This window comes from Euleptes europaea, chromosome 8 (genome assembly GCF_029931775.1).
Source record: "Euleptes europaea isolate rEulEur1 chromosome 8, rEulEur1.hap1, whole genome shotgun sequence".
NCBI classification, from domain to species: Eukaryota; Metazoa; Chordata; class Lepidosauria; order Squamata; family Sphaerodactylidae; genus Euleptes; species Euleptes europaea.
The window spans coordinates 1,360,728-1,385,655 of NC_079319.1; the positions used below are offsets into that span (position 1 = coordinate 1,360,728).

The window sequence follows — 24,928 nt, forward strand, 5'->3', positions numbered from 1 at the left end:
GTTGATTGACAAGTAGAGAGGAGCCCCCTCCACCTCCTGCACTGGCCTATAAAGAGGGACAAGATCTCCCCGCACCTGCCTGTCAGAAATTTGGGAGCGAGGGGCACTAGGGTTGCCAGCTGAAGGGGGTGCCAGGGCCCTTCTGATGCAGTGCAAAGAAGGAACTGGCGTTTGCCCCCTCACCCACCCCGTCCAAGCCCTGTGCCCTTGAGGGTGATGCTGTCCCCTGACGCTGTGTCCTGGCTGCAGGGGTGGGCCCACACCCGCACAGTCCCTGGGAATCCCTCCCATTTATTTAGATGATGAAAGCACGGGGCTGCCCAAGGCACTCTGTCCCCCCCCCCCCATTGGTGCTCCCTTACTGCTGGGTGCTGAGACAAAGCCTAGGCAAATGCAAACCCATGACATTATTGTTCAAGAAGAAAAAGCACTCCCAACATGTTTAATTTTTTAAAAAACCAGTCTCTCCCTGTGTCTCTCAAGCTTTTTTATTCTGTTCCGGCCACCCTGCGGTTCTTGCAGGGAGCTCCAAGCTCCCAACAATCTCATCCCGTGAGAGGTCACAAAAAGAGAAGCGCGCAAAGAGGGGAGCCGGAGGGGGAGCCGAAGCAGCATTCAAGCAGCCATTAGCAGCACCTGAGAAGGAAGAGCCCCCCGGGGAGTGAACAGCCATCATGGGATTCCACCCCCAGATGAAGAAAAGCCGGAGGGAAGAAATGCGCCACCCCAGACTCAACGGAGCAGGTGCCAGGGGAATGGCGCGAGTTCCAGAACAGAGGGGCCAGCTCAGAAAAGGCCCTCTTTCTGGAAGGCACCCGCCAAGAGTCTGGGTGGGGTGTGCACACAGCAGAGCCCCCGGGATGTTTTTTTCCGTGGGGCGAGTCCCCCGAGTACCATCAACTCTCCTGCCCGTGCCAGAGCAAGGTCAGCAAAAGGACAGGAGCCTTCTTCAAGGAGCGTACTGCAAACAAGAGCTGTTCATACCGTTGCCGGCCTCCAGGTGGGGCCTGGAGATCTCCCAGGATTACAACTGATCACCACGCTACAGAGACCAGTTCCCCTGGAAGAAGTGGTAGCTTTGCAGGGGGGTGGACTCTATGGCATCACATCTGTGCTGAGACCCCTCCCTTCCTCAAACTCCACACTCCCAGGGCTGCCCCTGGCTGTCCAGCAGAGGCCCAGTGCCAGTTTCAAAGGGAATCTGTTAAATACTATCATACCAGCAGCTTTGGGGAGCAATTATTCCGGTCACCCAGGCAGGAGATGCTGAGGCCGAGCAGCAATTTCTGACAAGCAACCCGGCAAGCAAGATGCAGCTGCACGCGATTCTCGAGTGGCACCCACGTGCCGGGTGCTAATGCAGCCCCCGTCGGTCCCGGTGGGCCACACGGAACCGTTGCCAATATTGCAAGGGCGTCTGGGGGGCCACGAGGGATGAAGCGCCGCAGCCCCTTGGATCCACACATCTGGCCCCCTGCCCTCCTCCCTGCCCTTCAGCCAGGGCAGCTGCTGTGGCAAGGGTCCCCCGAGCGGAAGAGGCCGTACACGCTGACCACGGGGAAGATGGCGAGGGCCCCCACCATGGAGCCCACCTGCACCACAGCCCCGCACCAGACCAGGGCACAGTGCCCCTCGTCCCGCAGGAGCATCCCGATCATCAGCTTGACGTAGGAGAGGGTGCCCACGAAGAGCACCCAGCACAGCACCTGTGGGGAGAGCCAGCGGGTCAGCGTCAGGCAGGAAGGCTGTGGCTCAGTGGTAGAGCCTCTGCTTGGCATGCAGAAGGTCCCAGGTTCAATCCCCGGCATCTCCAGTTAAAGGGACTTGGCAGGTAGGTGATGGGAAAGACCCTTTTCTGCCTGCGACCCTGGAGAGCCGCTGCCAGTCTGAGTAGACAACACTGACTTTGATGGACTGAGGGTCTGATTCAGTATAAGGCAGCTTCCTGTGTTCAAGGCCACCTGCCCATAATCCCCCGTTTGTGCAGCTGGGGAGGGGGGCTGGTCTGCTCAAACAGAAGGGCCTGGAGCAGATTAATGGACGAATAACATGGGGGAGCCACCCTGCCATAGGGCTGCCAGCCTCTTGGGGGGGGGGGGCTGGGGATCTCCCAGAATCACAGCTGATCTCCAGACTACAGAGACCTGCCCCCCTAGAGGAAATGGCTGTTTCAGAGGGTGGACTCTGTGGCATTATACCCTGCTGAGATCCCTCCCCTCCCCAACCCCGCCAGTCCTTTGCTCTGCTGCCAACTGGAAGTGTGTGTATACATGTTCTTGGGAGGGATCATTCTGGCCAGAGCAGCTGTGGACAGCGAGGGTAGTGGGCTACGCCCTTCCGTGCAAGCAGCCCAAGTGAGGCTTTGGGGAGGGGCGCCTGGGAGCCAGCAGCCCCAGGCGACCAGAGAGGCCGGGCACCTCAGGCTCTGTGCCCAGTCACACGGGGCCCTGACACAGCACCCATCCCCGGCCAGTGCTGGCTGGCATAAAACGCCTCGGCCGGCCCCAGCTGCATTCGGAAGCGTTGGAGGCTGCTGAGGGGATGAGGGAGCAGCAGGGGCCCGATTCTGCCCTCTCAGATGCTTACAATGAGGATGACCCCTGCAGGCAGATGCAGAAAGGGAGGGCAGGGACTCAGCACCGCCATGGCCATGATGTAGCAGGCGAGGAGGGATCCGGCCAAGGAGAGGGCCCCCATCAGCACAAGGGACCTGGAAGGAAGGAAAGAAGGAAGAAGCAGCTTCGGTTTTTGTATGCTGCCGACTTTCTCCACCACTTAAAGGGGACGCAGATCGGCTTGCAATCACCTTCCCTTCCCCTCCCCTCAATAAGACACCCTGTGAAGTAGGTGGGGCTGAGAGAGATGTGACTAGCCCAAGGTCACCCAGATGGCTTCGTGTGGAGGAGTGGGGGAACCAAGCCGGTTCTCCAGATCAGAGTCCACCACTCTAAACCACCGCTCTTAACCACTACCCCATTCTGGCTCCACCAAGGGAATGGCGGGGTGGTGGTGGTTATTCAGCCTGGAAGCCTCAATGTGAAGCCCAGACGCCAAACACAAAACTTGGCCTGGCCCACTCTTGCTTTGGTGCTCCCAAGGTGTGGGGGGCTGATCCCAAAGAGCCCCCTCCTGTCCCGATTGCCCCCTGCTCTTCTGGCATCTGCTCATCGTTCCCCCCGGGGCCAGATTTCCATCTTCCCCAAAGGAAAGGCGGTGGGAGATGCCTGAGGTTGCTTGGGGGCGAGGGAAAGACATTCTGCACCTGCTCTGGGGCTCTCTTATCATTGCTTCCTGCCTTCTAACCCTAGATGACTAGATGACCCTGGTGGTCCCTTCCAACTCTACAATTCTATGATTCTAGGGCTGACTGCTGGCGTTTAATCCCGGGCTGTGTATCAACTTTACTCCTAGGCAAGGGGTGCCAAACTCCAGCTGGGAGCTGGAGATCTCCTGGAGTTACAACTGATCCCCAGAAACAGAGAGGAAATGGCAGTTTTGGAGGGTGGACTGTATGGCGTCACATCCCCCCGGGGCTCCCTCCCCTCCCCAAACTCCGCCCTCCCCAGGCTCCACCCCCAAACCTCCAAGAATTTCCCAACCCAGAGTTGGCATCCTCAGCCCTTCCCTGCTCCTTCCCCTTGCCCCAGCTGCAAAGGTGTCTTTGATTCGGAACCAGCAGGTGGTGAGACCCCCCCCCCGCCCCCCGCCCCAGGGCTCTTGGCCTTGAGCCCAGGCTGGAGAGAGAGAGAGCAAAGTTTTTTTTTTTAATATGCCCACTTTCTCTACCACTTAATGAAGAATCAAACCGGTGTACAATCACCTTCCCTTCCCCTCCCCACAACAGACACCCTGTCAGGTAGGTGGGGCTGGGAGAGCTGTGACTAGCCCAAGGTCACCCAGCTGGCTACATGCGTAGAAGTGGGGAAACCAACCCAGTTCACCAGATTAGCGTCCGCAGCTCATGTGGAGGAGTGGGGAATCAAACCTGGTTCTCCAGATCAGACTCCACTGCTCCAAACCACTGCTCTTAACCACTACACCACGCTGGCTGGGGAGAGCCAGGTGGCCCTGATGAGGGCGGCTCCCCCCCCCCCACTCACCTGATTGGCAGGAACATTCCCAGGAAGCAGGCCAGAGGGTTGGCCAAGGCAGCCAAAGTAGCCGAGAGATGGTAAGCGAAGTTCCCATAAGGGAGGCAAGAGTAGGACTGGACGGCGGGCATGATGCCATTGGTGAGGGCATTCACCCAGGCCAGCACCCCAAAGATGAACACCGTCTGGGCCCAGGAGCGGCTGCTGGAAGGGAAGGCGGTGTGGGCTGCGGGGCCCTCTTCCACCGTGACTCGCATGCTGTCGGGGCTCTCGATCTGCAGCCGCACCTGGTACTTCTCCTTGGCATGCTCTTGCCTGGCAGCCGGAAGGTGGTTGAGGAGGACGAAGGCGACCAGGCTGACGGCCATCATGCCGCTGAGGAAGAGGAAGAAGGCGCACGCCGAGAAGCGGGGGGCCTGGTATGCCACCTGCAGTCCGGTGCCGTTGCCCGCAAGGCTGCCATTGACGCACCGGGCCACGCCCACCCCCTGCCCGAGGGCCACCAGCCCGGGCAGCAAGCCGCTCAGCCCCTCGCCCACAAAGTAGGTGGTGAGGTAGCGGGGCTGCAGCCTGCGCATGTAGGGCAAGAAGGTGACGGAGGAGGTGCAGTCCACCAGGGAGAGGCAGAAGAGCAGCGCCAGCAGGGCCACGCTGCGGCGGGAGCCCCCCACCACGCTGCTCTCGCCCCAGAAGAAGGCCAGCAGCAGGCAGGCCAGGCCCCCCAGGCAGAGGAGGGCGTAGATGAGGGCCACCTCGTGGAGCCGCCCGGGCAGGAAGCGGTGCGCCAGGGTGACGAGCAGCGGGCCCACGTTGGCCAGCTGGATGACCACGGTGAGGTAGGAGGGCAGGAGCCAGCCCTCGGGCACGCTGGGCACCAGCAGAGGCAGTTCCACCCACAGGCCGTTGATGGCCACCCAGGAGCCTGTGCCCAAGAGGCAGGCCAGGAGGTGGACGGACAAGGCCATGGCGCTGGGCTCCGGGGGGGTACGGGATCTCCTGCTGTGGCCTGCTTTGAAAGAGGGATGTTAGAGGTACCATTAATGGACCCAGCCCTGCCAGTCCGGAGGAGCCGCCATGTGAGAGATTCTGAGACCTTGTTGCATTGATCCCCCCCCCCCCGCAAAAGAAATGGAGGGGGGAAGAGATGTCAATCCATTCTTTGTCTATCAGTCTTTTTTATTTTTCAGTTTTAGTGGATTGTAGGACTATTGTAGGAGACAGCCGTTGTGCCTTATTTATCATTGCTGCCACATTGGGAACAGCTTTTTGTGTGTGTGTTTATAACTTGTATCCTCATTGTTCATGTCAGCCCTGTTGTATGTTGATGTTTGCACTTTTTCACTGAATATATGTTTTTGATACTGTTTGCCTGCACTGTTTTATTGCCAACCTCCAGGTGGTAGCTGGAGATCTCCCGCTGTTACAACCAATCTCCAGCCAACTGGAGAAAATGGCCGCTTTGGCCATTGGCAACCGCCCGAGGGTCCTCCTGACCCCTTGCTTTGACAGCAGTTCTTCGGGAGCACGGCTGGAGGAGCCTTTAACCGGGGGGGGGGGGGGAATTCCAGACTCTCTTTGTTGACCTCTCTAGGCCCATGGCTCCTTGCTGCCAGTCGCTGGACTTCGCACACACGTCTGGAGACCACTCTGACCTTTCACACACCCAAATCTTGCGTCACCTTTTCATGCCTCTGTTCAGAGAGATGTAAAGGCAAACTCTTGTGCTGGATGCACAGGACAGCAAGTTGCATGGGGGCAGGGGTGGTGGTCTCCTGTTTCCATTTCCATTGGGCACAACCATCTCCCTCCCACCCGCCAAGGGTGTGCAGTGGGGACACATTATGCACTGGCGGGTGTGGGAAAGCCAGCAGTTATGCGTTGTGCCAAATGTGAGTAAGTGGAAGGGGGGAAAGGGTCTGTTGGGGGAGGAGGGTCGGGAAATGCAAAGGGGCACAGGTAGGAAGGGAAATGCTGCCCAAGTTCTGCCCCCGGCTTGTTGATGCCCCCCTCCCAAAGTGGCACCTTTTAGTTTTGCCCACTTTGGCAAGTGCCAGGCACCAGTGAACGTTGCCGCCAGCAAACAGAGAGAACAACATCAGCTGCTTTGGGTCCCCCTTGGAAGCAAAGTGGGATATATGAAGCACAGCCTCCTTTCTCTGTGACATGTGAGGGGCCATGGTTCAGTGGTCGAGCATCTGCTTGGCATGCAGAAGGTCCCAGGTTCAATCCCCGGCATCTCCCGTTAAAGGGACTAGGCAAGCAGGTGATTTGAAAGACCTCTGCCTGAGACCCTGGAGAGCCGCTGCTGGTCTGAGTGGACAATCCTGACTCTGATGGACCGAGGGTCTGATTCAGGATAAGGCAGCTTCATGTGTTCATGGGAATAATTTTGGGGAGGGACTGTGTCTCAGTGGTCGAGCATCTGCTTGGCCTCACCCCTTTCTTCAAGGGCCAAAATGGTTTTTGTTGCCCAGCTGGTTGCTGGACAAGATCCAAGCATCGTTGCTCTGGGCCTGGGGGAAACTTGTCATCCGCAGCCACCCCCAGAGTCTCTGTGGCATCTTATGAGCCAGTGTGGTCTAGGATCTGGGAGACCCGCGTTCGAATCCCCAGTCTGACACTGAAGCTGGCTGGGTGACCTTGGGCCAATCCCATACTCTCAGCCTAATTTACCTCAGCGTTGTTGTGAGAATAAAATGGAGGAGAGGAGAATGATGATTTAAGCCATTCGGGCCCCCATTGGGGAGTCAGGTGGAGTATAAATGACGTAAATAAATAAAAATTTCTATTTGATTTCTGAAGCAACACAAATCGACCCCCGCATGGTCATATGCTGGAAGCCCACTGCAGCCCCTTCGCCTGGTCCACGCCTTGGCCGCTGCAGCCAAGCCGTGCCTGGCTCTCCCTCTGGCAGGCTTGCCTACCCTGCTCGGGCCCTTTGCAGCTTCAGGGTGAACACGATGACCCAGCTGTTGCTTAAACACACACAAAAGCACCCTGTTGTGCCCCTGAGCCTGGGCAGAGAGCCTTTCCCTGGCCACTTTGTGCCAAGCTGCAGCGCCAGCTAGCTGGGGAGAAGGGTTGCCAGGGAAGGTGGGCACCCTTCCAAAATAGAGCCCCAGGGGCAACTGTGAAGTGAAACATGGGAGAGGCACTTCTGTTAGCCCCCCACCGCCCAGCTCTGCCCTTCCAGATTTTATAGCTGAGAAAGAGGGGGAAACTTGGGGGGGGGGCTTGGAGTGTAGTTATGCCGCCCAATCTCCCCTGCCCCAAAGAGCCCAGGCAGGGAGACTCTTCTGCTCCCCGTGGGCATACTTGGCAGTTACCTGTCCGGCACTTGCTTCCGCAGCAGCCCCTCTTGTTCAATGTCCCGGGAACTTAGCATCCCTGCATGTGCATTAACAGGCCTGTGCACTGGAGCCAAGAGAATCCAAGCCAGGGAGGGAAGATGCAGACCCTGGGCATTCTGGGCACACCAGCTGTTTGCATGAGCCATCTCCCAAATGCCAGAGGGGGATGGGGCTGGACTGGGGGGGGGCAGCTGGAATCAAAGAGTTGGAAGGGACCACCAGGGTCATCTAGTCCAACCCCCTGCACAATGCAGGAAATTCACAAGGCAGCCTGCTCCCAGGCTGTCTTCCCACCTCCCCCCCCCCCCGGGCAGCTGTGCCCACCCAGGGCTGCCAATAGCCTTTTCTGCTCGTCTCCTACCTTATGGAGGGAGGGAGGGACAGGCCCTGCCCCGGCTGCTGCTACTGCTGCTGAGCAGAGCGGTGCCCAGGAAGCGCACGAGGGACTGGCCGTCCCGCTCACTTCCTCGGCCTGGCTGCAGAAGGCACACCCCCACCCCCCGCCTTGCAAAGGGGAGTGGCCTACAGCCCCAGGCAGGGAGGGCGTGGGGGAGCCGGGGACCTTCTGCATGCCAAGCAGATGCTCTACCACAGAGCCACAAGCCCTCCCCAAAGGAAATGAGCCTGACCAACAAGCTCCCCCAGGTGTCACCGTCAGGCGCTTCCTTTCAGCATTGGCTCGAGGCTCGTGCCCATGAGAAAAACAGATGCCGCCAACGCCAGGGCCCCTTTGCAGCAGACTTCAGAGCAGCACCTGTCCTGCAGGACTGGAGCCAGCAAATCCCATCTTGACCCATAGCCTGTTCCCAACAGCAGCCAGTCTGAGGCTTCTGGGAAGGCCGCATGGAGTGGAAGAAAGCGGGAGCCTTGGGGGTCTCTGGCCTGGCCCCCCAAGTGACTCCTTGGGACGGCACCGCGAGGATGGTGCTGATGCACCTTAAGGGTGGGCTCATTTTCAGAGGCCAGTGGAGCGGGCAGTGACTAGTAGCCCTCCCTGGGCCCGTGGCCCTGCTGGCTGAGTCACGGAAGGGACTTTGTTTGAGCTGGCTTGGGGCAGGGCAGGCTCAGGGAATTGGTGCGCTTTGCTTGGGGTGACAAATGCACATGATGCTGCCTTGTACTGAATCAAAACATCGATCCATCAAAGCCAGTCTTGTCTACTCAGACTGGAAGCTGCTGTCCAGGGTCTCAGGCAGAAAAAGGTCTTTCACATAACCTACTTCCTGGTCCTTTTAATTGGCATTGCCAGGGATTGAACCTGGGACCTTCTGCATGCCAAGCAGAGGCTTTCCCACTGAGCCACAGCCCCTCCCGCAAAATACTCTTGACCCAGCCCTGGACCCTTCATGTGCAGGTTGCCTCCCCTTCAGCACCTGCTCACAGGCACACAGCTTCTGCACCCGAAGGCTCTGGCCCTGTGCAAGGAGCTCCCAGGGTCTAGCAAGCACAGGAAAGTCACCTCTTCTGCAGTCACCAGTGGCCACCAACTAGCCTTTGGGTTTAATTTGAAGGGCTGGTTATTACCAATGTAGCCCTTTATGGCCTAAAACCCACATAACTGCAGGACAGCCTCTCCCGAGATGCTCTGCTGAGACAACTTCATTCAACAGAGCACTTTCTAAAATGTGCCACCCTGCAAATGGGTAAGAGCAAGTGTTTTTAAAAGTGGGCGGGGGCTCCTGATAAGCTGTGTGCGCTCGCAAGAAAATTAAAAAGGCCTCTTCTTCAGCGGAGCATCTGCCTGAAATGAAAAGTTAGAGCGTTGCAGAACCTCCCTCCCTGACATTTGGTGGTTGGCTTCGCCTCCTGAGCAGCCATTTTGTGGCTGGTCCCACCACCAGATGTTTGGAGCCGTGGACTCTGATCTGGAGAACCGGGTTGGATTCCCCACTCCTCCACATGAAGCCATCTGGATGACCTTGGGCTAGTCACAGCTATCTTAGAGCTCTCTCAGCCCCACCTACCTCACTGGGGGTCGGTTGTGGGGAGGGGAAGGGAAGGTGGTTGTAAGCCAGCTTGATTCTTCCTTAAATGGTAGAGAAAGTCAGCATATAAAACCCAACTCTTCTTCTTCTTCACCCTGAGTCAGAATCCCAAAGCTGCCTGAAGGCTAGAAAAGGTTGGGGGGGGGGGCTGCTCTAATCTTTGGAGGTCACCATCCAGGATAGAGTTGTTGTGGTGGAGAGTGCCCTCAAGTCACAGCTGACTTATGGTGACCCCGTAGGGTTTTCAAGACTAGAGACGTTCAGAGGTGGTTTGCCATTGCCTGCCTCCACATGGGCTGAGAGAGTTCAGAGAGAGAACTGTGACCGGCCCCAGGTCACCCAGCAGGTTTCATGCTGGGTTGTGATCAGAGTCAAACAGTTATGTGGGATTATTGAAGTCAGATCTTGTGCAATACAAATTATATGCAACAAAAAGGCCAGTGAAACCCACATTTATTTGCTATTGGGTTAAATCGTACAATAACTCCTAACAGTATCTAGGCTTGCAGCCCCCCCCCCTTTTGACAGGCCAGCAGTTCTCATTCACCCCCAAGAATGAAATAAAATTAGACTCCCTTAGTGTAACGGAGAGCCCCTCCCTGGCCAGCTGACCTTGCTGACGCATTCCTATTTATTAAGAATCTTGAGTGAGACAAGAATTTGATTAGCAGATCTCCAGTTTAGGAGCCAAGGAAGATGGATTAGACAAAACCATTAAACCAGCCTCCGCCTGCCGTGTCATTTCCTTGCAAGTTAGGTCCAACTCCAGATCTAATTTTTGCAGTTAACACTTACCAACATGGAAGGAGACCGGGGCACCTTTGACAAGAACCCTGGTGAAGATGAAAATATTCCTTCCTAAAGTCGGCATAGAAAAACCAACCCTTCTCATTCCACACATCCACCATTATCAAATGAAGTTATGCCTTTAGTTTCTCTCTGAGGTGTTGGAAACAATACGTCTGATATATCCTATGCTGCCTGGAGCTGTATCAGTAGAAAGAGTCCAGGAGCACCACAAAGACTGGCAGGGTGTAAGCTTTTGAGTCACAGACTCACTCCTTCAGAATCATTTAGTATAATTTAGTGATAAACCACATCTAGCGTTTGTGGATTCCAGTTGGTATGAAGTTCCCTAATTCAGGTGCCCAAATTTGACAATATCACATAGTCTACACGGAGGGGCAGTCAAGTTCTCAGCTGTTCCCTTCTACCGCCTCCATTCTGGCTGTTGCAGGACTGGGATGTGTGAACTGGATGCATTGCAACCATCCGCTCTGGAGACCCGCGAGTTTGCCACCAGCAGAACGTAAGCAAGGGTGTGTGTGTCTTGGCCTAAACTCATCCTGCCCAAACACCACGTGGGCCTGAAGCTGCCCCTGCTGAGAAGGCTCAGTGGCTCCAGTGATGACTTCCCATGCTGAAACTGTGTTGGCCACAGTGAGAGACAAGCCCTGCGTCAGGACCCTCAGCTGGGCCACAGAGCCCCACCTGCTGGGTTGCCAGGCCCTGGAATACCTTTTGCAAGAATCAGCCCCTTGCTAGAGTGCAGACGCAGAAAGCTAGAGCGCCAGGCCTCCGGACCTACCTTGCACATAGGCTGAGAACATCAGCTGTACAGCAAGGTGACAGAGAGAATTCCTCTTTAGCACAGGCAGGTTCAGAGCCCTCCTCTCACAAGCTTGCCAGTCAGTGGATCTGGATCTCCTACCACCTGGGCGTTACAGGTGGGTCTTGCCCTGGAACGGTCGAAGACCAATGAGAGGCAGTCAGCAGCTCCACTGCCCTCCACCTGGAATTCACAATATTTCAGTAATTGTCTCTGCGTTGAAACCTGGCTGCCAACTCAGAGCTGTTGGGAAGGAGGCGGCCCTGGGATGAGCTGTCACGCTTCAAGAGCAGGGCGCTTGAGTGCTTATGCATGCTGATAGCTCTGGCCCAAGACAGACAAGGGTTTGCCATCTCATACCCCACTAGAATGTCCCACCCCAAGGGGCAGAGACTGCTGGGGGTCAAATTGCTAGATAGTAAACCCTTCCTCTCAGAGCCAGAAGGGCTGAAATACCCAAAGGGGAAATTATAAACTCCCTGGATGCAGAGGAGCTCTCATCCTCTTCCATCTGGAGCAGCCCTCTGAAGAGGCACTAACTAACGGTGAAGGACAAAACTTTTGCCAAGGGACCACATGGCAAAGAACAGGAAGGTAAGGATGAACCTTAACTACTTGTCAGCTAGGCTCTCTGTTGACCCCGGATACAAACAAGATGGTTTCCCCCACGGACAAAATGGAGTTTTTTGTGCACTCGCTTCCCCCCCCCCCCCCCGTTTGCACCCGGTCTCCTGCCTGAGATCTGCAACTCTATGGAGACCTGCCCGAATAATCGCTGATCTGATACCTGGTCCTGCAAAACAAAGCTGGGATCTCGGGAAGATCAGTCAGTTAATGCACGCGTTTATTTCCTGTATGCGTTGTCTTAAGTCTTTACCAGTAGTTAACTTCTGTATTAAAATATTGTCGAAGGCTTTCACAGTCAGAGTTCATTGGTTCTTGTAGGTTATCCGGGCTGTGTGACCGTGGTCTTCAAGACCACGGTCACACAGCCCGGATAACCTACAAGAACCAACTTCTGTATTGTTTCTTTGTTTCTAAAACCTAATCAACCCCATTGTTTTTACCCTATATATGTACCGATATTTCCCCATGCCTGTATTCTAGCCTTAAGTTTCTATGACTTGCTGAAGTCGCTGACTTTCTGAATAAAACTTTTAACTTGCTGCATCATCTGGAGTGAAGTCCCTTATACCAGGAACGCAACGTGTTGCTGAAGCCTGACACTACTGCAACTTAAAATTAAGCTAGCCTGTCCTATTTAAACACTTGTAGGATAAGTACATGTAGGAAAAGGGGGCTGTATGTTTCCTTTTCTTTGTACCCTTTTCTTTGTACTCTTGCTCAGCCTGAATGCTTGAACAGGCAATGTGTATTCCTTTTATTTGAACCTTCTTATAATTTTGAAAGCTCCAAGTCTGATCTCTAGAAAAACACATCTACTCCGGTCTTGCTAGCTGAAGTGTGGTAACACAGAGGGGTGGCAGGTAAGCTCTCCATCCCTGGAGCAAGATAGCTCTTGAGTGCGAAGTTGAGATAGGCTGTCCCCCACGCTTGCTTGAAGGAGTGTAGCTGGAGGGGCGGCAACTAGGCAGTCTCCACACAGTGACGCAGGTAGTGCTGGATGTGTGGCTCCATTTAGCAGGGTTGGTAGTAGCAGCTGTCACCCAGTTTGTTTTTGACACTCCCAGGGAGTGAGGGGAAGAGGCGGTACTGCAGAGCGGAGACCTGACACAGCAGTGGGGCTTTCCAACCTTCCAGGGGACAACCCAATGGGACAGCAGGGACGCACGAGACCTTTCCTTCATATTCGGAAAGAATTCGTACACCTTATGAACATGAGGAGCGCCATCTTCTTTGCATACATCCAGATAAAGCCACTTACGTTACTATACCACAGCTGTTCTTGGAGCAAAGTGTCTTGCTTTGGACAAAATGCCAAGGAGTGAGCAGTTTCTCGGGACTGTGCCTTCCAGGAGACGGGGCATCCCACAGAGCCTTCAGTGATGCCTTCTGGCAGGCAACTAAATTTGGCTTCAGCAGCATCATGAGGTTTGCCACGCTGAAGCAACTCCACACAGCCGAGAGTCAGGAGGCAGAGAGCCTGCTCATCTCATGATCCTGAGACGACGGGCACACAGGAGAGGCTCAAAGTGGGCTCCCAGCCAACCCGCTGAATTCTTCAAGCCGTGCAGAATTTTGGGAATTCATGGCCAGATGCTTAGATGACAATGAGAAATGTATGCAAAGTGTCTCACAAAGGGTACTCAACACGACAGCTAAAATGTTGCCTTCTTGAGCAAGAGGCACTACTATTTCAGATTATTGTAAGAACATAAGAAAGGCCCTGCTGGATCAGACCCAGGCCCATCAAGTCCAGCATTCTGTTCACACAGTGGCCAACCAGCAGCCTCTAGGAAGCCCACAAGCAAGACGGCTGCAGCAGCACCATCTTGCCTGTGTTCCACAGCACCTCATAGAATAGGCCTGCTCCTCTGATCCTGGAGAGAATAGGTATGCATCATGACCCATATCCATTCTGACTAGTAGCCATGGACAGCCCTCTCCTCCATGAACATGTCCACTCCCCTCTTACAGCCTTCCAAGTTGTCAGCTGTCACCACACCCTGGGGCAGGGAATCCCACAATTTAACTATGCGATGCGTGACAAAATACTTCCTTTTATCTGTTTTGAATCTCTCACCCTCCAGATTCAGATGACCCAGCGTTCTGGTATTATGAGAGAGGGAGAAAAACTTCTCCCTGTCCACTCTCTCCAACCATACATAATTTTATAGATCTCTATTGTGTCTCCCCTTAACAGCCTTCTCTCCAAGCTAAACAGCCCTAAGCGTTTTAACCGCTCCTCGTAGGGCTGTTGCTCTAGGTACCGGGAGGGTGGCCTCTTCACATCCCACCACTTGAGAATTTCCTCAGGGGGCTTCTTTCAGACCACTGCAGGAAACACAATGCAGGAAGAGGCTAATCTTTGGTCTGACCTTGGAAGACTGGCTGGGAGGAGGGGCAGGTTCACAAACGGTCTTCCAGTCCCCCAATACACAGATGGTGGGGAGGAGAGCCCACCCTCACCACGCTCTTCCTCGGGCAACTGGCCATGACCGTGCAGCAGAAAGCGACTCTGAAGTCAGGCTCCAGCTACTCTGCCTCTATGAACTGAAGCAGGTTCTGAATGCCCCCCCTTTGCTGACAGAAGCATTTGGATGACAAATGGCAAAGGGGTAGTGGTGCGGGAAGGCAGGGGGCTCCTGCAGTCTGCAACTGGGGCCTTCTCCATTTCCCCACACATTCTCCAAACCCCATTTTAGAAGCCACCACAAATCCACTGGCAACTGTGCCCTTGGGGAGGGGATTCACGGCTCAGAAGATGTGCCCATAAGATGCACCGAGCCTCGTGGTGCAGAGTGCACTAGAAGTGACTAGTGGAGTTCCTCAGGGATCTGTGCTGGGCCCTGTGTTGTTCAACATCTTTATAAATGATTTGGATGAAGGAATAGAGGGGATGCTTATTAAATTTGCAGATGATACTAAATTGGGAGAGGTAGCAAATACGGTAGAAGACAGAGCCAAGATGCAGGATGATCTTGACAGGCTGGAGAAATGGGCTAGAACTAATAAAATGCACTTCAACAAAGACAAATGTAAAGTTCTGCATTTAGGTAGGAAAAATCAAATGCATAATTATAGGATGGGGGGACTTGTTTGAGCAGTAGTGTGTGTGAAAAGGATCTTGGGGTCTTAGTAGACCAAACACTGAACATGAGTCAGCAGTGTGATGCTGTAACTAAAAAGGCAAATGCAGTCTTGGGCTGCATCAACAGAAGTATAGTGTCCAGATCACGCGAAGTGACGGTATCGCTTTACTCTGCTCTGGTTAGACCTCACCTAGAGTACTGTGTTCAGTTTTGGGCACCACAATTTAAGAAAGATGTAGACAAGCTGGAACGTGTCCAGAGAAGGGCAACAAAGATGGTGAGGGGTCTGGAGACCAAGTCCTATGAGGAAAGGTTGAAGGAGCTGGGTATGTTTAGCCTGAAGAGGAGAAGACTGAGAGGGGATATGATAACCATGTTCAAGTACTTGAAGGGCTGTCATATAGAGGAGGGTGCCAAGTTGTTTTCTGTTGCTCAAGGTCAGACCAGAACCAACAGGTTGAAATTAAATCAAGAGTTTCTGTCTAGACATTAGGAAGAATTTTCTAACAGTTACAGTGGTTCCTCAGTGGAACAGGCTTCCTCGGGAGGTGGTAAGCTCTCCTTCCCTGGAGGTTTTTAAGAAGCAGTTAGATGGCTATCTGTCAGCAATGCTGATTCTGTGACCTTAGGGAGATGATGAGAGGGAGGGCATCTTGGCCATCTTCTGGTCACTGGGGGTGTGGAGGGGGGAGGTAGTTGTGAATTTCCTGCATTGCGCAGGGGGTTGGACTTGATGGCCCTGGTGGTCCCTTCCAACTCTATGATTCTATGAGTGGCAAGCTGCAGTACTTCCGTCCAAGCTCTGCTCACGACCTGAGTTAGATCCCAACGGAAGTTGGTTTCAGGTAGCCGGCTCAAGGTTGACTCAGCCTACTATCCTTCTGAGGTCGGTAAAATGAGCACCCAGCTTGCTGGGGGTAAAGTGTAGACGCCTGGGGAAGGCAATGGCAAACCACCCTGTAATCATAGTCTGCCTTGTAAACGTCGTGATGTGAAGTCACCCCATGGGTCAGGAATGACCCAGTGTCTGCTCAGGGGACTACCTATACCTTTAAAAAAAGATATGCCCAAGGGTTGCACATTATTCCCACCAAAAGGAGTTTAGACACTCTCCCTCCTTCCAAGCCTGGGAAACAAAACAGGCCGGCTTTCCCCAATGCAATCTGGACAACAAAAAGCACAGACCTCAGCAATTCTGGAACTTCGAAGACTGGCAAGGGGGATCCAGGAGGCCAAAGTGGAGAACTTTGCTTCGCAGCTACAGAGGATAACACGGCACATGTGGAAGGTCTTCTAGTCTCTAGGGGTCACTGGGGGTGTGGGGAGATAGTTGTGAATTTCCTGCATTGTGCAGGGGGTTGGACTAGATGACCCTGGTGGTCCCTTCCAACTATATGATTCTATGATTCTCCATTTCTGGAAGTGTGAATCCCTGGCTTCCTCTGCTGTGCCGTCTACCGAGGGACCCCCAGAAATGGGACAGGAAACACCCTCCCTTACACAGCACACAACTGAACCACCACTCAAATAGAAAAGTGTATTCATGACCAAAGCCCCTCTAGCACAATCTGAAGCCAGCTGCAGCATCCAAGGCCCAGCGCCCAGCTTCGGGGTTTGCATGCCCACGTCTGCCCCCAGGCACCCCAGGGTCTCTCTGGAAACCCCTGTGCCCCCCAGGAAGATTCAAGTGACCTGCCTGCTCCGCTGGCAAAAGGACGGGGCGGGGGAGAAGGAACTACCGAAGCCGTCCTATGAGTGGCAGTTCTGGTCCCAAGGACTTAGCAATGGCATTGTTCTTAAGGCACGCTGGGTGGGGCTGGACACAGCACCCCTCCAGTGCAGGCACAGGGCAAGGCAAGGAAGCTGCGGCTCCTCGGAGCAAACCCCCCCATCCCACTTGGAGGTTTGTGGCAGTGGTAGGATTCTGAAACAGAGGAGAGGGGCTGCTGCTGGGGCTGGGTGCGGGGGGAATGCAGAGTTGAGGGAGGGTGGGCTGGGCCTGGAAGAGCACCTGGCCACTTACTGGAACAGGGTGCCCATGGCTGGAATGTGCATTTTCCAAGACTTAAAAAAAGAGACTGGGAATGGTGGGGGGTGGGGGGGGGAGGGAGCCCCTTCTTTGGAGATGGGCAGTGCCTGGCCCGAATAAGAGGAAGTGCTTCTTGCTCGGAGGAAGGGGAGCTGCAGCTACGGAGCCCAAGTGTTATGCCGGCCATGGGGCCACCCCCACCCCTGGAGAACGCCCATGCTGTGGCCCAGCTTCTTCCCCTCCAGGAGCCGGAGGAAAGTCCAGTTCCGGCTCTTAGCCGCAGAGGGTGGGGGCCCATCCTTGTCTCACAAGGTCTCTCCCCTGCTCCCGGCTGGGCTCATGCCGAGCAGTTGTCCTTGCAGTTCGTCCCGCTGCGAAAGAGGTGGTAGACGCCGGTGAGGGGGAACATGACGAGGGCGCCCACCAGCGAGCCCACCTGGATGATGCTGCCACACCAGAGCAGGGCGGCGTGGCCCGCCTCGTGCAGCAGGCTGCCGATCACCACCTTCAGGTAGGAGAAGAGGCCCATGAACAGGACCCAGGAGACCACCTGCCAGGAGAAGACGGCCTCAGTCGGTGGACCGGATGGATGCCCATAAGAACATAAGAAAGGCCCTGCTGGATCAGACCAAGGCCCATCAAGTCCAGCAGTCTGTTCACACAGTGCCTGGCCAAGCAGCTAAAGAGGGGTGGGGAAAGACCGGGTTCCTTCTGCCCTGACGGCTGCCAGAAATACTGTGGCTTCCTCTGCGTCCATTAAGTGCAAGAGACTCTCCCCTCCCTCTCCAGGGACCCCATTCAAATGCCCGGAACGAGAGTCGCATGCAGCAAACTTGCTTCCGCCCTACCCTGGGCCCATCCCCACCCAAGTATAAGGCAAGTCAAGCGGGCCGTGTCATCCTGCCCAGCCCAGTAAAGGGGCCAGGTGCCGTGGGAGGCCTTGCAGGCCCCAATCCTGCACAGAAGAAGGACCTGGACACAGAGAGGCCCCTGGGGGCAGGGGCTGCATGCTCAGCTCCACCCCCCTCCAGCCAGAGGTGCCCCAAGGCACTCCTCAGCAGCTGCGGCCAAACTCACCACCAGTGCCACTCCCACGGGGCTGCCCACCAGCGGTGGGCAGGGGCTGAAGGCTGCCAGGACCATCAGGTAGGTTCCAAACACGCCACCCAGGGCAGAGAGGAGGCCCAGGCCCAGGGATGACCTGATGGGGAAAGAAAAGCAAGCAAGCCCTCAGCGGAAGAGTGGTGCCCCGAGGGAAGAGGGCTCAGATGCCCCAAACAGAGGCGGCACAGCCCCCCTTCCCCGGTCTCCCCCACCCCCCAGCAGGAAGGCCAGAAAAGGGGCGACCGAGAGAGTAGCAGCTGCTTGTTGCTGCCGCCTAGTGGCCAAGAGAGGCAGCCGTGGCCTGAAGAGACCTGGAGAGTGCTGGAGTCCAGACAGAAGAACATGAGAAGAGCCCTGCTGGATCAGACCGAGGCCCATCAAGTCCAGCAGTCTGTTCACACCGTGGCCAACCAGGGGACTCTAGGAAGCCCACAAAGTGCAGCAGCATTGTCCTGCCCTGTGCTCCACGGCACCTAATAGAACAGGCCTGCTACTCTGATCCTGGAGAGAATAGGTATACCTCATGACTAGCATCCATTTTGACTAGTAGCCATGGATACCCCTCTCTCTCCACTCCTCTTCAAGCCTTCCAAACTGGCAGCCATCACCACACCCCGACTGACCCCCTCTTTCACAGTGCTCAGGAGGGGGAGAGCTGGGAAGCCAGAGGGTCGAGCTGCGTCCTCACCCATGACCTGGCAGGGAAAGGTGGTCTTGGGCAAGTCGCTCTCTCACAGCCCCTCTCCCCGCCGCACGAGGCAGCCACAGGAGTGCCCTACAGGGCTGCTGTGAGCGCTGCTGAGAAAATGTGAGTGAATACTCAGGAACCACTCAGGATGACCCTTATGCACAGCAACAGTGATGCGCAGGAAGCAGAGTCGCATCCACACCCACTCCCTGCCCTGGGTTCACTGGGCCCCCTCTCTGCACCTCGGCTTTCCATTGGGAGGGTGGAAATAACAGCAGAGGGGAGAGCAAACACAATGGGGGACGACCCATGTGAGAGAAGCATCGGGGGGGGGGGGGGGCGGGTAAAGGCCCTATTGGGCATGGCCTGTTACTCCCAGGGTGCTGGCCACGAAGGGGTGGAGGGGATTTTTGGACAGCCTCGGCATCCACAGACTGGCAGACCCTGAGCGCCCACCCACCTCCCCCAAGAAGCGCAGCCGAGGCTCTGACTCCTCCCTCCTGCCCCCTCAGGCTACAGAGCAGCTGAGCCAGATGTGCTCTTTCCTGGGTAGGCTGGGCACAAAGTGCGCTGCCGGCTGCCTCTGACGGGGCCGTGCAGAGCCTGTGTGGGGAAAGGCCTCTGGCCTGGAGCGCTGCAGGCCTTGTACGTGAAAGCAAAAGGCTCGGAAATGCACGCAGCCCCAGATTCCCCAGGACGCCTCTCCCAGCCCCCAGTCAGAAACCCAGGATCCTGCGAAGGTAGATAGTCGTCCTGCCCACGGGGCCCAGCCATGGAAGCAGAAGGAGGAGACCTGGGTCCGCCTTCTCTCTGGACGGCGTTGCCTCAGTTGCCGGCTCTGCCTTCTGTGAAATGGGTACAAATGACCCACCAGACAAAGGTGATGAATGAGGGCTAGAAACCCTGCGGAATTTCTGTGATACAAACACATATCTACCACTCCTTTAGATGGTCCGGGTTTCCAGTACCCACAATCTAGAATGTGTTGGAACAAAATCTAGACTTCACCCCTTCCCCTCCATGGTTTCTGCCACAGGGGAGGGGTTTCCTAGAGCCTCAGCAGCAGGAGTCTCAGATATCCAAGCACAGGCAGATCTGACCTGAATGGCCCTGCGTAGCCAGACCGCCTGAGCTAAGCAGAGCCGGCACAGGTTAATACTTGGATGGGAGACCACCAAGGAAGCTGTGGCAGAGGCAGGAAAAGGGCCGACCACCTCTGCTCGTCTCTTGCCTCCATAAGTCGGCTGCGACTTGACGGCACTGTCCACCGCTACCGAGCACCCGCGGCACGGTGGAATGGGGGGACTGGAGGGTGTGTTGAAGCTACAACACTGATGACCAAGTGGTTTTCTGTTGCCCCAGAAGGTCCGACCGGAACCAATGGGCTGAAATTAAATCAAAAGAGCTTCTGTCTAGACATTAGGAAGAATTTTCTTAACAGTCAAGAGCGGTTCTCCAGTGGAACAGGCTTCCTCGGGAGGTGGTGAGCTCTCCTTCCCTGGAGGTTTTTAAGCAGAGGCTAGATGGCCATCTGTCAGCAATGCTGATTCTATGACCTTAGGTAGATGTTGAGGGGGAGGGCATCTTGGCCATCTTTTGGGCATGGAGTTGGGGTCACTGGGGGTGTGGGGGGGAGGTAGTTGTGAATGTCCTGCATTGTGCTGGGGGTTGGACTAGATGACCCTGGTGGTCCCTTCCAGCTCTATGATTCTAGGGCCCTCGCTCACCTACCTGCACAGCAGGAACATGGCGACAAAGCAGGCCACGGGGTTGGCGATGTTGCTGAGCACCACGGAGAGGTGGTAGGCCATGTCCCCGTAAGGCAGGCACGAGTAGCTCTGCACAGAAGGCAGGACCCCATTGGTCAGGGCGCTGCAGACCCCCAGCAGCACCAGCAAGTAGATGTTTCTCCACGTCCAGAAGCTGGAGGTCTGCGACTTGGCAGCTGCTTCTGGGATGGGGCTCTCTATGGCACCGTCAGGGGTGGGTGCGCCATCGGTCTGCAATGGGAAGGACTCCTCTGACGCCACACTTTCCTGGGAGGAGCTCTTCCCCTGGGGGGAGCTGCCGCCCTCAGGCCAGTACAGCAAAGCCAGGAAGGCCAGCGCCGAGACGGCCAGCAGGCCCAGGAGCAGCCAGAAGAAGGTGTCGGCCGAGAAGTTCTCCTCCAGGTAATGCGGCTGCGAGGCGTTGCCAGAAGTGCCGTTGAGGCACTCCAGCTGCCCCACGCCTTGCCCCAGGGCGAGCACGCAGGGCAGGAGGGCGCTGAGCCCCTGCCCGATGAAGAAGGTGCGCACAAACAGCGGCGGGAACTGGTACATGAAAGGCAAGAAGGAGACGTTGGAGGTGCAGCAGCCCAGGGCCAGCAGGAAGGCCAGCACCAAGTAGGCCACGCTGCGCTCCTGGCCAGCGATTGTCGTCGTCCGATCCCAGAAGCAGGCCAGGAAGAGGGCTGCACACACCGCTAGCAGCTGGATGGCATGGATCAGCCAGTGCTCCTTCAGCCGCCCGGGCGCAAAGTGGTGAGTCAGGGTGACGCTCATGGGGCCCACGTTGCCCAGGGCGATGAGGACAGACAGGTAGGCGGGGAGGTCCCAGCCTGCAAAAAAGAAACAGCAAGTTGGGCTGCTGCATAGACTTCAGCCCTCTCGAGCAGGCCCCCCCAACCTTTGTGAGCCTGGGGGCACCCTTGGAATTCTGACACAGTGTGGTGGGCGCTACCACGAAATGGCAGTGGTGTGAGGGAGAGATGGGCACAAAAATGCTGCCGCCTATTCCCTTCGTTATCAACAGTATTCCAACACGCAGCCACAAAATTTCTTTTGTTATTTTTATAAATTGTTTTTCTTATGCTCACATAGACAAATAATCCCAGTTCACAGAATCGTCATTGTAAACAAAGTAAACTTGCAATAAAAGCTTTTGTTAGTTGTAATATTGCAAGTTTACTTTGTTTACAATGATGATTCTGTGAACTGGGATTATGTGTCTATGTGAGCATAAGAAAAACAATTTATAAAAATAACAACAGAAATTTTGTGGCTGCGTGTTGGAATACTGTTTGATAACAGGAGATTTAGCCTATTCCCTTCGGGCATAGCAGATCCTTGTGTCGTGGTGGCAGCTGCAGCCAAAGGCATGCTTTTAAAAATCTGCAGAGCCAATCAAATCTCCAGTGAGAGCCAGCGTGGTGTAGTGGTTAAGAGCGGTGGTTTGGAGTAGTGGACTCTGATCTGGAGAACCAGGTTTGCTTCCCCACACCTCCACACGAAGCCAGCTGGGTGACCTTGGGCTAGTCACAGCTCTCGCTGAACTCTCTCAGCCTCACCTACCTCACAGGGTGTCTGTTGTGGGGAAGGGAAGGAGATTGTAAACCGGTTTGATTCTCCCTTAAGTGGTAAAGAAAGTCGCCATATAAAAACCAGCTCTTCTTCTTCTTCAATGACAGGCCCACCCAGCCCCGCCTACTTTCTAAAACACTTGGCTGGCATCAGGAAAGGGGTCAGTGGGCACTGTGGACCCACGGGCACCCCCACCGGGGTTTCCTGCTCTAAAGAATCTTAGCAATTTCCTCACTAAACACACACCATGAAGAGTTTGGAAACAGAGGGCTTTGGCCACTTTTCCTGCTGGTCGTGAGACCAGGCTTGGCGTTCTTTAGAAACTGATGTGCCGTCCTACTTCCCACCCTTGGCGGACACCTTCCCCTCTTTGCTGCCCTCCGAAGGAGGCAACGCTGCAGAAAAGCCAAGGTGCTGCAGTTAAAACAGGCAGCTCAAACTCAGCACACTGATTCACACAGGTAGTGTTTATCCTGCACAAAGAAACGCGGCTTGCTGAGTCACAGGGTTGGCTTCCTGGGACATATTGCGTTCCTCCAGCAGAATCTTGACATTTAACCCCTGGCGAGTCACACCTAGCCCTGACCTGGATGGCCCAGGCTAGCCCGATGTTGTCAGATCTCAGAAGCTAAGCAGGGTCAGCCCTGGTCAATCTTTGGATGGGAGACCACCAAGGTCGTCCAGGGTTGCTACGCAGAGGCAGGCAGTGGCAAACCACCTTTGAACGTCACTTGCCTTGAAAACCCCACCAGGGGTCCCCATAAGTCCGATGTGACTGTTTGCTTTTTTTGCCGTCAAGTCACACCTGCCCAGCTGCATGGTGCTAGATGTTCCCCTTTCAGACTTCCTCCGGGGCCAGCAATATGGAGCGAGCCGGGCCTTTCTTTGAGGGCAGGGCACGAGCCACTCCCCTCTAAACCCCCCCCCTTCCCATGTCTCCATACACTGAAGTCAGGGTGGTTCTTGGATGTCAGTTCAGACCCCACTGGGACAAACCCCTCACTCCAGGCGTGTTCTTCCATCATGGGGAAGCTGCCAGGCTGCCCCCAATGGAGGAAGCCAGGGCAAAGAGATATAAATAGTTTAATAAGCAAACAAATAGACCAGGTTTTGCGGACACTCCAGAGCAGTATGGTAATAAGGAGAGGGATCCTCATGTGGATTAACAGCCAGTTACATAAGAGGAAAGGGAGGGGAGGAACACGCAGCAGCCTCACAGTGGAGGGAAGTGAGCAGCTAAAGTCCCACAGGGCCTGGCACTATCCAGGTTGGTCCTAAATGGTCTCGCCCACCGTGGGAAGCCGGACGCCAACTTGAGGGCCCTCTGCTCTGATCCTGGTTGATGTCCCTGCGATCCCACAGCAAGGGCACCACAGATGTTCCAGGCAGCGCCCACCTGGCAGCCCCTTCTCCATTAACTGGCACCTCCATCAGCTGGCACCGTCCTGGCTTCCTGCTCCCCGGCATCACCGCAGACCTCCAGACAAGCCCTCAAGAAGCCCCACAAAGCCGTTCACCTCCACTCTGTGTCTGTTTTCTGCCCAACCGTCGGGACTTTGATCCCAGTCCAAGGAATAATAGAATCATAGAGTTGGAAGGGGCTTCCAAGGTCCCCCCTGCACAGTGCAGGAAATTCACAACTACCTCCCCCCGACACACACCCAGTGACCCCTACTCCATGACCAGAAGATGGCAATAAAAACTCCTCCAGGGAACCGCGGGGGCTGCAGGGTGCCAGCCCTGCTCCTTACCTTCGGGCAGCCTCTTCACCACCACTGGGAGCTCCACCCACAAGGAATTGATGGGGACCCAGGAGCCCATGCCGAACAGGGCCACAAGCACATGAGTGGCCACAGAGCGGCTCATCAGGGGGGCAGACATCCTCTTGGCCTGGGGAGAGAAAGCCGGGCTTGCTTCAGGGAGGGCCCTTACCCTCCGCCTGGCTCACATCCTCCTCTGCCCTCCACCCCTTCTCAGGCTTCCCGACTGCATGCTACTCAGAGCAGGGGGGTGGCTGCGGGGCCCCAAGAAAAGCGAGGGCCTGATGATCACACCCCTTTGGGCACCAGGGTCCCCACGCAGGGAGGGGCCTGCAAAAGGCTCAGCAGCATCGCTCTGCAGTGCTAAAATATTTCCGTTGCGCCTCGTGCCAAAGCCTGGAGGCTAATCACCATGTGCTTAAATAACAATGACAGGATAGTCAAATCAGAAAAACACGCACGTCCAACCTCAACAGCAAAAGCTAAGATGCTGAAAACCAGAAAACTGGACAAGCATGAAAAGGATTGTTTCTTGGAAAAACAGAGGCTTTTGCTACAATAAAAAAGCGTATCAAAGAGATTATAGCACATCTTTTCATGCTCGTCAAGTTTGCTCATTTCAGTTTTCTGGAATACCACCACCACGTGGTTTACCTGCCTGTACCTACTTTTTGACAATTCCTCGCCTCTCTAGAGCCTTCTTTCTAGCTAGATTAAATGCTAACCCTTCAGTGGTTATGCAAGGCAGAATTCTGAATTTGCCATACTCAGAAAGGACCTGTCCGTGCTCTTCTGGCTCCACTGACTCATTAGATCATGTGCTCTTGGAATGCCGTTTCTATGAGAAACTGAGAGCACGATCCAGTGCCTCTGTGTCCGATATAATGCCTTTTTTTATTGTGACAGGGATCCCAAGGTTACATTGGCAGTGGCAAAATTTATCTCAGTCCTTATACCCCCCAAACATTAGATTCAAAACTATGCTGCTCAAGATCAATGGATCAAGGAGCTTCTAAGGGATAAAGGAAAGAAAGGAAAAAGAGTGTTACGCAGAAGCTGTGGGAGGGGCCATGCCTCAGTGAGAGAGGGCATGCTTTGTGTGCAAAAGGTCCCTGGTTCAATCCCCAGCATCCTCTAGTTAGAAAGAGCAGGTAGGGGGTGATGTGAAAGGCCTGTCTCTGCCCAAGACCCTAGAGCGCCGCTGCTAGTCCCAGGAGAAGAGACAAATGGCAACCAACCGAGGGCCTGGCTCAGGAGA

General features: G+C 55.3%; 2 protein-coding genes across 2 annotated transcripts; both read right to left on the reverse strand.

Annotated features, from left to right (window-relative positions):
- Window positions 1-1,493: 1,493 nt before the first annotated feature.
- Window positions 1,494-5,056, reverse strand: LOC130481812 (riboflavin transporter 2-like). Its single transcript, XM_056854591.1, has 3 exons — window positions 4,101-5,056; window positions 2,587-2,710; window positions 1,494-1,706 (listed from the first exon to the last, which is right to left on the reverse strand). Exons 1-3 carry the CDS (start codon window positions 5,054-5,056, stop codon window positions 1,494-1,496), a joined length of 1,293 nt encoding a protein of 430 aa, XP_056710569.1.
- Window positions 5,057-17,114: 12,058 nt separating this feature from the next.
- On the reverse strand, window positions 17,115-23,791 carry SLC52A2 (solute carrier family 52 member 2). The gene is made up of 4 exons (XM_056854540.1): window positions 23,662-23,791; window positions 20,301-21,168; window positions 17,855-17,978; window positions 17,115-17,327 (listed from the first exon to the last, which is right to left on the reverse strand). Exons 1-4 carry the CDS (start codon window positions 23,789-23,791, stop codon window positions 17,115-17,117), a joined length of 1,335 nt encoding a protein of 444 aa, XP_056710518.1.
- Between the last annotated feature and the right edge of the window lie 1,137 nt (window positions 23,792-24,928).